The 13,927-nt window shown below is 34.7% G+C and overlaps 1 protein-coding gene across 5 annotated transcripts in view; it reads right to left on the reverse strand.

The window, feature by feature from the left end:
• Nucleotides 1-568: 568 nt before the first annotated feature.
• Nucleotides 569-13,927, reverse strand: part of WDR72 (WD repeat domain 72) — a 121,128-nt gene continuing 107,769 nt past the window's right edge. For 4 of the 5 annotated variants that reach the window (XM_040570310.1, XM_040570312.1, XM_040570309.1 and 1 more), the window contains 2 exons: nucleotides 7,902-8,000; nucleotides 569-1,564 (listed from right to left, as the gene is read on the reverse strand). In XM_040570310.1, the coding sequence (XP_040426244.1) occupies nucleotides 1,509-1,564; nucleotides 7,902-8,000 (155 nt within the window). In that variant the 3' untranslated portion in view covers nucleotides 569-1,508. The remainder of the gene's footprint in view (nucleotides 1,565-7,901; nucleotides 8,001-13,927) is intronic. The other variant, XM_040570307.1, reaches the window with a different exon arrangement.

Raw genomic sequence — 13,927 nt, forward strand, 5'->3', positions numbered from 1 at the left:
AAGAAAATGACTTCTAAGAATAAAGAAAGCTATTCCTGAAAAATACGAAATGTGTAAAACACATTGACTATTCTGTAAAAGATGTAATTTTCTGCATGGCATGTAAAATTCCAGAAAAAGAACATTAAATAACTTTATTTTTTCCTGGGCTGCAGCCCATTTTAATGACATATACTTTAGCTGAATGATAACTGAAAGACTACTCTCATAATGCCCTTCAGCTCAACATTTCTGAAGACCTCATTGCCATACACTATGGCTTAGAGATACAGATTCATGGGATATAAAAAAGAAAAAAAAAAGAAAAAAAAAAAAAGAATTCATGTCTGTTTCACATTTAACCAAATTCAAGCCATGGTATGGCAACAAGAACCTGGTTTTGTCACTCCTGCAGCCACATTTCCCCACAGGTAGGAGAGATTCATTGCCAGAGAATCTTTTCACACCAAAGAAATCTTCATTTTCCTAGTTAAGGCAGATTTCTGCTAACATTGCAGTTAGGAAGGATATCAGGTGATGGCTTCCACCATAAGATACAGATCCAGAACACATCCGCAAGTCCCTTTGACTTCATTAGCGCTCCTACAATTGGTAATACAGAAAGTTTACCACTCCGTGTGGCTGTTCTTTGTCAAACCAGCATAAATTTCTCAGAACTTTAGGAGATATGGGTCTAATCAACTGCACATATTTTCCAAACCTAATTTTTTATCTATTTTTTTTTTTAATGTGGACAAAAATGTGTAAATGTTTTTCCCCAAGAGCACAAATACAATTCAACAAAATGCATCATTTGAGAATAGGACACAGATGGGCTTCTCCATATTCATACTGGCACCACATTTCTTCAGATGACAGTGCTGGCGGTATTTATAAAAGGAAAACTTACATGCTTGAAAAGACCAGATTTAAAATCAATTTCCCATGCTGTCCTGTGCACACAAAAATTGTACTTTATTGTTTCTAGATATTCCACGTTTAATTCAAACTATACATTTTTCCTTTAAATCAACGAAAATTCTTGATTTTTTTTCAAATTTGTTTGGTTTTGTTCAGTGTTAAAATGTTATTGGTAATAAAAGTCAGAGCCAAGGAGAGAGAAAAAAATGAATTAGCTTGTTTAAATTAGTTGTATACAAAATAATATTCAAAGTGAGGCAAGAGTTTTATGGTCAATCAATGTTGTAAGATTTGGAGTCACTACTTAAACTAGTGAAAAATATCTGATAATAAGGACTTGATATTTTCTGTTAGAACTACTGAAATTAAATTGAATAAACATAAATCTATAAACAATGGAACTGTGAATTGAAGTCAATAAATTAGCAAAAAGTAGCTGATCTTATGAAAGATATTTCTTCTGAAAATGAATTTTTAATTTCTGAAAATGAATTATTAAAGGTATAAGATAATAGCTACAGCAAGCTGTTCCATGTCCACGCCACATATGTCCTATTTCTTGGCTGCTCTTTGGGATCTTCTCATTCTTTCAGCTAAGTAGGTTTTTTCTAACACACCTTACAGGAGCACACCTTAGATATCCATGGATGTGCCTTCATATCATCTGGAAAAGAAAGAAATGTATTAATCTGGCTTAATGACTGTACAGTTTGAAGTAATAAGCAAGAATTTGGTTTTTAAAATTAAGTATTTGACAATCTTTTGTTAGAGTAATAATTTATAACTTTTGTAATGGAAGTAAGACTTTCAGCATCAACAGACTAGGGTTAAAAAAAGAGCACAAATATACCTCTAGAAAACTGTTCTGTTCTGTTCTATTCGATTCTGATCTGTTCTGTTTGCATCACACTTGCTATATTACAAGAGGCAATGTGGAACCAAAATAGCTTAAGAAAATTTATAGCCTTCCCCAGAATTTTTGCTGAACAGTCCTACTTTCCTTCCTTTTTTTTTTCTTTTTTTTTTCTTTTTCTTTTTCTTTTTCTTTTTCTTTCTCTTTTTCTTTTTCTTTCTTTTTTCTTTTTCTTTTTTCTTTTCTTTTTCTTTCTTTTTTTCTTTCTTTTTCCTTTTCTTTTTCTTTTTTTCTTTTTCTTTTTCCTTTTTCTTTTTCTTTCTTTTTTTTCTTTCTTTTTTCTTTCTTTTTCTTTTTCTTTTTTTTCTTTTTCTTTTTCTTTTTCCTTTTCTTTTTCTTTCTTTTTTCTTTTTCCTTTTCCTTTTCTTTTTTTTTTCCTTTTCCTTTTTCTCTTTCTCTTTTTCTTTTTCTTTCTTTTTCTTTTTCTTTTCTTTTTCTTTTTCTTTTTCTTTTTCTTTTTCTTTTTCTTTTTCTTTTTCTTTTTCTTTTTCTTTTTCTTTTTCTTTTTCTTTTTCTTTTTCTTCTTTTTCTTTTTCTTTTTCTTTTTCTTTTTTTTTCTTCTTATTTATGTACTATTTTCAAGTTTTGTATATATCCTTTCAACAGAAATAATTCTATAATAGCTGTAAACAGCTATTATATCAGCTATATGTATATATAACAGCTATATATATATTATATATCACAGAACTGATAGGAAGCTATATTAACAAGTCATTATAGCTTAACTCTGTCACAGCTGATTAGAATTCTACAGAAAAGCAATCTCAATCATTAGTTTTTAGCTTCATGATTTTTTCCCATTTAATGTATGACAATATTTACCACCTGAATTTAAAATATTGTTTCTATTAGAAACACTATTTAAATAGACATGGCACACTTTATGAATAATGAACACAGAGAAAGAAGCACACACTATTTTTTCCCAATATAATAACTATCTTCTCAGTTTATCATATTATCTATCATCTCTCTGCATATGTGTCATAGACACAGATACATATTTTCCTGATGTCCACTATGTAGTCTTCTGTTTTTACACTTTGATTTACTGTGTATAACCAAACCAAATCAACCAATCAAACAAACAATGAGTCATAATACTTGCAACCCTGAATGCTGACAGGATGTGACACTACATCTACTGCAGTGAAATTCTTATGGACTTAATTTCTGGACTTACTCCTAGCCACTAATATTTTATACACAGTTGATGAGTACTATGGGCTATCAGTGCCTGTGATCAGTGGGTTGCCCCTACACTGCATCCTCCTCCTGCTTCATGCATCAGCGTCAACAGACTCCAGCACTCCATTACCGAATCAGTTCACATCTACTGCTATCTACTATTGATGATGATGCAAATAAAAAAAAATAAAATCATGCTTTTCTAGGGTGCTGTATACTTGTCAATTTACTGAATACCTCTTGCCAGTGTACTGAACAATATAGATAAAGATGACATAGTGCTAATTTAAATAGTGTAGTCTTCAGTGGATGGAAGGAACTTGGAGCTAGTAACAATATTCAAGAAAGTAATTATAACTTGGTTGATAACAAGATAGTCACAATTTTAGTGATGTATATTTAAGCACACTGTGGCTAATAGGAATCTATTCTTGATACATTTCTACATTCTCATTTCTATTTGCTGCAATTCCTTTTCTAACAGATGGTACTTAAGGAGCAGTCAGAGATCTTTCTCATCTCTGTGACAAGGTCTACCTAGGACATGTAACTACGTCAGCATGTGAAAACCACCTGTATTTTCACTATTAAGTGTTATACAACCAGAATTACATTATGTCCTGAATGAAGAAGGAAAAATATAGTATGTACAACGTTTTTGCAATGAAGGCATGGGAGGATCATGAGCTGCAGAAGGGGCCAGTTGACTCAGCCAGACTTCCTGGCTACTGAAGGTCACAAGCATATAGAGTTCTCACTATTTACATGGTTTTCATGTAAAAGATAGAAAACCCATTTATAATTTCAGTGCTACAGCTTTGATTGTTTTTTTGTTTCTTTGTTTGCTTGATTTTGAGCTGTTCAGGACCAATTTCCCTGTATTACCTAGCAAAATAATAAACTACTGCCTAGTCTGCTGCAATATCTGTGTCGGAGGAAATAAGTGGCAAGGGATATCTGTGCCTACATTGTTGCACCTAACTCCAGCTCCAATCTATTCATTTTTCTCATAAGAGCTATGCTTCCAGAAGCCTCCCTAGTGGGACTGCAGCCCATATGGAAGCTAAGACATCTTCAGCTGTGTCAAGTCCTGCTCCGTTCCTCTCAGATTTTGACTGACAAAATTCTGAGCATTTTCAATTCCCTTAAAATTTATCTTAAGCAACTCCCTTTGAATAGGGTGATCTGCCTTTTAGGAGTGTGAATTTTCCACCATTGTTTACACAAGAAAACTTGGGTGAGTAGCTCAGACCTAGAACTCTAACTTGGACACCTAAGTTTGGTCAGTTTCAGCCTCCTTCTCAATTTCTCTAAATGTGGAAAATTTGACTGATAAAATGGAAAACAGTGCTGAGAATATTTATTTATACTGAAGAAGCATTCTAAGTGATACCAAATTCTTTACGGGGGGTTGGTATGATTAAAAGTTAAGTTCTACAAAAGGCTGTTGCAATTCTTATCTGATTATTATGTTCAAGGCAAGAGCAGAGACAAGTTTGAAAAGCCAAGACTTTGCATATCAAACAGAAGTAGTCCTCAGCATGTGGGGAAAATGGCAGTGATAAACCTACTATTAGGCATCTGGGAGAGAAACCCTGTATCTCCGCTGTGTGGGGGCTAAAATAGACATGAACCACTATCACGGATAATGGCAGCTTGTAGGCACATGAAGGGAGAAACTAAAATCTATTTCACTTAGACAAGAAACTGCAGTCTGATATTTACCTGTGTCCATCACAAGTGAAAAGTGTTTGCTGTGAATTATCCAAGAGAAAAGTGCAGGTTGAAGGGTTTCATTTCCTATCTAAGAGTAGTTTGGATCACACATTGAATATAGAAATCACAGGTAAATCTCAGACTGGGGTCCTGGGTAGTCAGATGGATTCCTGCCATCCGAGTATATACATTTTTCCATGACTGCTGGAAACCTACATCTGGAGCAGTGAGATAATGTGCAGACATGTAGAAAGTGTGAAAGCAAAATAAGCCAAGTATGCTTTATGTGATTTTAGAAAACTAAGATCACTTTGAAAACAATTCTCATTCTAATGTCAAGGTTAGATACTGTACCTTTCAGCATCAGAAAACACAGTACACAGATGTGTCTGTTAATGGCTGCTGTATGCATCTAAAGCCTTACTGATTCTGGTAGAAGTTGTCATAAATAACCCTTTCTTGAAATAGTTGGAATTCCTTACAGGTATATTGTCATACTTTCACCTTTTCCCCATCAGAAGAGATAAATAAAGTCAACATATTTCTTAATATCCCTTTTGTGCATATATCAACACATGGTAAGTGAACTGTAACAGATTCTGCAAAACACACATACATACAACTCTTCAATAAAAACAAAACTGTAAGTTTGCTGAGACTTTGAATATGTGAGAGAGAGCTTCTAAAGTCCCAGGATTCACCAAATCAAATTCTGACCTCCCAGGCACTCTCAAATTCCAAGATCCGTTTTGAAGTTAAAGCATCTGAGAAACACTACAGATAATCATACCCAAGTGAATGTCATATTATTGTTTCAATGTTTGCTTCTAAAAGTAAGTAGTAAGTTTTAAGAGAATGTATTCTGTTACCAAATCTTTCCTTTCAAACAAGCACTTCTGTCAGAAGTGTCTTAATTTCTTATCACAGAATTTCATCCGCACAAGGAGCAATAAATAATTCATGTTCCTAGCTCTTTGTTGTGTGTCCCTGAACTGCACAGAGCTGGAAGGCTGACAGCTGTGTCAGGACAAGCACCAAAGATCTGACATGACAAGTGACTAACAAGTTTCTTTCAGTCTATAGTGAAAGAAGACAATGGCATAAAGTGCAAAAACGAAATCCTGAAACAAAATAAAACTGTTTCTTTCTCTTTACCTAAGTGTTTGCTATGAGCTTATTTCCGACCCATAACCTCTGGTCATTTTATAGTACTGCCCAACCCCCTTTACTCCTCACATTCGCCTGGCCATTTACGCCTGTCCACGGATCAATATGAGCAATTCTTGGAGAAATACGATGTCTCCATGACAACCAAGCCACAAATTCTCAGTGGAAAGCAGTGAGACCAGTAGTGAAATCTCCTGAGGTTTTCAGACCTAGAAGACAAGATGTCTTAAAATGCAGGAATGGACAGAAACAAAAGCCAGAGTAATTCATTGTTTATTACCAGTTTAATGATGTCAGATGGACTGAATGGAACTCAGTTTTTAAGTTTAGATGCTTTATCAACATGTATTTTTGCTAGTCAATATTCACCTCCTGACAGTTTTTTATTCTTTCCATATAGACATGCAGAAGGCAGAATTGGATATTCAAGTTTCCATCCAAATGCATGCATTTTGCCACACAGAATAATTTAAATCAAGATTCAAATTAAAGCTATCTTAAGGGCACATTAATTCTCACCTCAATGCTTTAGTACCACTTTGTTTAAATTCTTTCTCACTTCCAAACAGATCAGAACTTGGATGGCCAATCCACATTTTTGTGCATACTCATTGTAGAAGAGACTACAGATATTTTCTGAAGGAGGTGCCATGTGCCACAGATAGTTTGATGTAGCTGCGATAAGAAATTAAACTGGTCTCCTTTTCAAGTAGCTTACCTATTTCTTTCTAAATCTCATGCTGCCTTCTGCTGTACAGCAGTGAGTCCAAGGCAATGTGGCTTTAAAGCGAGTATGGATTTACAATTCATTGGTTTCAATTATTCTAATGTATACTGGTGTTCACTTCTGTGGAAAAGATGAAAAGGGAATGTAGTTCAAATCAGGTATATGACAGCAGTTGAACTCCCAAGGAATCTTGGAGGAGTGGAGTGCACTGAAATATAATCCCCCAGACAGGGGTCCTTTCTGGGTTCTGAGATGACTTAGGGGACCTGACATGGATTTCAGACTGCACCCTTTGACTGAAAATTAAATCTCAGCAGTGTTCCTTGGGGAAGGATCAGGGGACTGTTGGCAGCTGCCCCCTGTCAGCACAGGCTGCAAGATTTGGAAATCTCTTAACTAAGCTGACAGGCCGCAGAGACGATGAATCAAAAATATGATACACGGATCAGCACACAAAGATGCAAGAGGGTACACAGACACCAGATAAAGCAGGAAAGGAAAATACCAAGTGAGGAAAGATGTTTAACTCTTTCACTAATGAGTGCTATATGCAGGTTACATATGTGTTGTATGTGGGTCAAACTCACAGCTTGTTTGAAAGATCTTAATATTCAGTCACACAAAACGTTTTTAATCATCTGTGACTGGATACACTTGATATTTAATTGTTTCCCTTTGGGAATCATTTAATAACTTTCTTAGATATCCCATAACTAGAAAGATAATGAAACTACATGAAGATAAATCTTTTAGTCACCGAAAACAATGCACTTTATGTGTTCCTCTATTTAGATGTTCCTCTATTTAGCTGAATCAATGTTGAGTCATTAAAATGAAATAATGATTGTGAACTGATTTAGAGAAAAGAAACAAGCTACTCAACACTACCAATTTGCTTTCCTCCACAGATACAGTGTTTGAATGCCCACTGCTACATTCAACTGCAGTATATACAGTGCTTCTAAGTTTTCATAATCTCATGCTACCTTCAAAGGGTCAGACATCATACATATATTAACTAAGCAGTATAGTCCAAAACTTATTATAATGAACTAGTAGTGTCAGCTTTCTTTTTGGTCATAAAGCCTTTATCCTTTCTAAGACCTGAACTGTTGATGAAAGAGGAAAGGATAACAGCTCCACACTGTGACCCCTGGAGGTGACCATTAATTTGACATTGCAGCTGCTAAAAAGGAAACAGCATTACAATATGCCTTTTTCACAGACCCAAAAGCTCCATCAGATTTATCACTTGATACTTGGTGACTGTCTTTAAATAGTTCTCACCTGGACTCTCAGACTCTTCCAAGACACATCTGTCAGGCACATCCTCCACATCTTGGAAGTTTGCTGAGTTTGAGCTCTTGTCATGCTTCAGCGCACTAACTGGAGCAATAAAGAATAAAAACAGGGGGAGAGAGAAATGTAATATATCCAGAAACGAAGACTCCCTGATCTTCTGCAGATCATTCAATGCTGAAAATATAATTTATAAACTCAAATGATAGATTGAAATAAAACCAAAACTCAAAGTACATATATGCAACCATAATGCACTTGAAAAGTTTATAGACAAGAATTCATCTGGGGAGAAGATTGAGGCATTGGCTTAAATGTGATCTCTTTGAAGTAAAGAACAAACAACAAGATTTTTTTTTCTTATATAAGCCAAAAATAATAAAATAATTTAGTAGTCATAGTAAGTCCTTTTCTGTTTCAGTAAAGAACCCAGTAAACAACATAAAAGACCAATTAGCTGGTTTTGCAATTACTGGAGTCATTCACCAGGAGAGAAATTACATCCATTTTAAGATTAAAATATGTTGAATATAACAGTAGAAAATAGACTTAATTGCAGTTTAGATACGGTCAAATTTGATTTCTTCTTTTACTTAATCGCTAAAAATATTTTCATTTTAGAGTGGAAAGACATTTTCATGGAAATAATTATTTGTCTGTATATGACTTTTTAATTCTATTGGTTCTCAAAAAAAATCCACATGAGTTTTGCTGAAAAGAATAGAGGTATTTATCTTGACAATGTTAATTTCTCTCTCTTCTGCTCAATATCTTCATATGGAACCAAAAATACATTAAAGAAGAGCAAAGACTAGATCTCAAATTTTCAGTCCCATTAAAACTCTGATTCATTAAAAGCTGATCTCATTTCTTAAATAAATGGTGCTGACTTATTTTTTCCTTAATATCTACAAAACTAAGAAAAGTTCAAGGCTACCAGTCCATGTGGGTTGGGATAACAATGGCTATAAACAATTCCAGCACAGATTCGTCCTGTTTTTAAAACAAGTACTATTTAAAGAAAGAATTATTCCGTTTTAACTTTTGATGGATTTGTTTTTGTTTTTAGCAGATGAAGCTGAATGATTACTTAATTTAAGGACCCATTTAAATTTTACAAAATTATGAGTGAATTAACAAGGCATCAGGGCATTATTAAGGCAGGAAGACCTCAAAATACACATATTCCACTTTGACATTCTTCACTTTCCATCAGCTTGCAGCTATTGATCCCAGGTCACCAAAAGTTTCCATCATTCTTGACTCCTACACCTACACAGAATCCACTTGAAGCAATCATGCTTCAGCACAATTGTGGAGTTAGACCCTTGAAAATACAATATTAAAACAGAATAAAATAGTAAAATCTTTGATAGTAACACAGCACATTTCAACTGAAAAAAAAATAGATTTTGCCAAAAACATCTGCTGCAGATGGCAACTAAGCAAAAGCACTGTTTAAATTTCTAACCATACAAAAAAAGCTAGTAAATGTGTATCAACGGTCAACTTATCCACATAAAGAGGAGTTCTAGTTCATACCTCTACCATTGAAGTGTTGACAAAATAATCTGCATGAGCTGCATTGACAGTGAAGAACAACTTACAATAAATAAAATATGTTCTTGTTCATTCAAGAAAATGCTACAACATGTGCAGGAAGAAATGTTTTCATAGATGTCTGTGGTTTTGTCTGATTTTTACAATATTTAAATAATTTTCAAATTTATATGAAGGCCAGGTTTCCCACTTCAAAAAGACAAACTGGAAACCACAAGTGTGTGTATTGTATTTATATATTTGTTCTGTGCCAAATTTATTAGAACATTCTTTCTAAAACTGTTCTTCCTATTAAGCACTGAGCTCTGCTGTGCTGAGTAATAGATTGAGCCATTACAGCTGTACGAATTTAGAAGTCAGAACTCCTCTGAAGTAGAGCAATAGGAAAATTTCCAACAGAGAATACTATGATAAAAGGGAGAAAACAAAACATACAGCTATGCCTCTGGAGAGAATGAGAAAAATCACAAGAGCTGTCTTCTCTAAACAACATAACAGTCACCAAAAATTCAGAGTTAGACTTTGAAAATGAATGGACCTGAAGCTCCTGACTTGAGGATGAGTTGTGAGGTGTATTTTTATCCAGTAAATAACTCTGAGTGGCCATTCTTTTCAAACTATCACTGTTTTTCTTGGGTCTAGTTACAAAAAGCTATGTAATATTAGTTTAATTAAGGTAAGGTGATTCCAATGGAAAAAGAAGGCTTACTTGATGTTTAATTTAAAATGTGGTGTGATGTTGAGGCAAAATTCACACCTCTGAAAAAGATCTTTGGGGCACCTATGGGGGAAGGACCAAACTGTATAAACTCATTATCATATGTAACATATGCAATGCATTTTCCCTTCTGTTCAGCCCTTTCTGTCAGATCAAATACAAGGAGGACAATATGCCTAGCAGGGGTACTGGGCACACAATCCTTTAGCCATTTCCACAACTGGACTTGAAATCTTGCTCCTCAGATGAAATACATGCAGAACTTGAACTGATTTTGACACAAAGTGTGTCCAAAAGCATAGCAGAGTGAGGGCTTTGAATCAGGCCAGGACCAAACATGCGAAAGAGACATATTAGAGGGTTTTGTTAGGACACAGGTTTAAGGACAGAATCAGAAAATCAGAAAGTAAGGAGAGAGAAGGTTTGAAAGAGATGATGAAGAGCTCTGATTTAGTTCTTTATTCTGCAATCATGACAAATCTCAGTGGAACCACCAGATCTGATTCTCTTCATTATCACATCTCTGGTTGAGTTCTGATAATGAAGAGAAGACAGCTATAAGGAGGTCCATACACAGATGACATACATCAGAAAGAAAGTGTGAATTGAACAAGAAAGAAATCAAATGAGAGTCCAGCAGGTCCCTGGACAAAACAGAAGGATCTCCACATGATGTGCTTAAGTAAAGATTGCAGAGATAAGGGGAGATTCTGCAGAAGATGGAGTCAGAGGAGCCCAAGAAAGACAAAATTGATTTAAAAAAGGGTCATGGGCAGAGCTCATACCAGCTGATTAATGATGGAAAACAATGATGAAACACTGTCATCAATAGTTGATTGGGAAGGAGCCATTAGCAACAGATTTGAGGAAGTGGAAAGTACAAATGGGAAGGGTTTTCTCAGCAACAGAGAAGCAGATCTCTGGATAACTAAAGTAAAAAGCTGCTGGAGAATGATGTTCAGCCAGCAAGAGTGAGGTCAGCAAGTGAATGTTTCAGAAAACCAGGATAAGGTCACTGGTGCAAGTGAGGGATGTGTATCTTAGCTTTGTCACCTACCCCTAAATACACATATCTCCCTTGATAAAACAGGCAAATAAACTTCACAATACCCTAGTTTGTGAAGTTACATAATAGTGCATGCAGTGAGAAAAGAAAGGCAAAGGTCTTCACATCTTTTTTTTTTTTTAATAAGTGTATTACATGCTCTATTTGAAGAGGAAGGTTCCTTAAAAATATCACAAAAGACAGAAGAACAAAGGGAATTGAAAAGTTAAAAATAAGACAAGAACAGTCTGGCCCAAATAAAGAGTGAAAGTAAAAAAAAATGGCATTATGTAATCATGGAAAAAAAAAAGTCTTAAAACTGACACCTACTTTACTGTATTCTCAGCTACAGGAATATGATTTTATGTTCAAATATCAATAGGGGAAATATTGTTCTGAATTGATTATACCCAGGTTATTGATGGAATTTCAGAACCGATGTAACCATAAACGGTATGATCATTGCTTATTCTGAGGATATTCCATTTTATTCCGGGCTTAAATGGACCTTAACATTATGTTTGTTTCCATTTGAAAGCTAATTTATGTAGCCAAAGTGATGTAAATTTCTGGAGTTCAAATAAACCCCAAATCTATGTGTCAGAGAAAAAAGTTAGGAAACAAAAATTTCTGACATAACCCCAATGATATTTTCTTTATCCATGTTTTCTTAAAACACGGATAGTAGAAATTACCCTTGTTAGTATGGAAGTAAGGTAAAAGGACAGATTTCATAGATGCAAAAGACCTTGAACTTCGTATATATAAATGATGTAAATCTTCATTGTACAGAATCAATCTTGAGAATTGTGGTGATTTTTCTGATATATCTTAATAAGCTCTTCAGAGTTGTTTATTGAATTTGATTCTCTTATAGCATTAAAAAAGAAAGAAAAAGACAATCATGCAAGATAAGTATGGAATTTATAATAGTAAATGAATGTTATCAGATCAGAGTATTCAATGAAACATTTATGTAAATAGTTTCCAAATATTTCAAGTTCCAAAAAAAATAAAAACAAATTATTTAGAAAGAGATCACAAACTCATCTGTGATCTGTCTGTGAAAGAACAATCTTCATGTAAAAGAGCTGTTAAATGATAAGCTGTTCTTTGTGACTATGTACTAATCACTGATTACAGCAACTGCTAATCACTGTCTTATTTCTAAATGTTCTGTTTGAACTCTGAAAAGCCTTGTTCCACTCCGGAAAGAAACATCACACACTATAATTTAAATAACCTGTTCTGCATACCAATTTTCACAGGGCAGACTTATTGGAGAAAGTTTGCATAACACAGGTGAATCAACCAATTCACATTTTTTGATAAGATGCCTTTTTTATTCATAAGGTGGATTAATAAATTAAACACAGTGTGCCCACAGGGAAAACAATAACATATTTGTCATTCAATATGTGACATTTCAAAACAAGCTGATGGGCCAACAAAAATTATTTTTCATTCAAAAATATTAGGTAAGATTGGCTATAGGTCATAAATATATTTATGGTCCAATGCAGAACATAAAGCAGCCTGAATTTAAGCAAAACTGCAGGAAAAAAAATTATGTAAAAGAAAAACTGTTGGTAATTTTTCATTTCCGTAGATTTTTAAAACAACTGCTCTTCAATGGGATTCATTGGGTCTACCATAACCATATTACACCTAAGAAGCTAGATTGACAACTGGGAAATAAATGCTTTGAATACTATTTTTAAAAGGATGTTTCACAGATATCATAAAAAGAGTAAGAATACCTTCACTTACTGAGAAAACATCATCTACTGCACTTGCCTACCTCAGTGTTTAAAAGTAAATGCCAAGGGAAGAGTGGAAGAATGCAACACCCATACAGTAAAACTTCACCAGAAACTTCTAAATTCCATTTTGAAACTCGGATAATTCCAATTGTTTGTATGTTTGTTTTGTTTGTTTAATTTAATATTTAATAACTCTCAGTATATTGTTCTTCCACAAACTTCTCCACTCTTCCCCTAAGTGTGTAGAATTTTCAGACCCCATATCCTAACTTGCCTTAACATATCAGGCTCTGTGGTTTTATGGTTTTTATGGTTTTATAGGGAGGCATCTTCTTTAGTTTGTTTGTGTATGTCCCTATTAGCTTAATGTGAAACTCCCCCGCTCTGTGGAAGAAGAAGGTATATGGAAGACTCCTGCACACTACACTCTCTGTGGTGTTCATGATTGAACAGTCTTTTGTTGTATCCTTTTTCAAATGTTAACATTTTTTCCTCCAGGTAGAGGATTACTATGCTACTTAGCTTTTTTTTTTTCTTTTTTTTTTCCCCTTGTATTTTGATGCCAACCTAAAAGGACATAATAATTTCACTAGTACAAAAATGCAGAAAGTATTCATGAAACGGCAGGTAAAGTATTATCAGCACTTGCCACAATCAACTGGAAACAGGACAAGGTAATAATGAAGTACCACCAGCCCATATGGAGCACTCACCCTACCATTGCAGTGTTAGCACTCACCACTGAGCAGTGTGCCAGCAGGCAGGGAGATAGGCTGGGGATGTGCCCTTGATATTACCGATGCTGAGTACAGCACACAGATTACTTCACAGGTTTTACTCCTGTTGATGCTCCTGTTTACAGAGCCTGCTACAGTGTTTGTCTTTGTTGCCACAGTTTCCACCCCATCCTGTCTTTCCCCAGAAGATT

Source organism: Cygnus olor, chromosome 11 (genome assembly GCF_009769625.2).
Source record: "Cygnus olor isolate bCygOlo1 chromosome 11, bCygOlo1.pri.v2, whole genome shotgun sequence".
NCBI classification, from domain to species: domain Eukaryota; kingdom Metazoa; phylum Chordata; class Aves; order Anseriformes; family Anatidae; genus Cygnus; species Cygnus olor.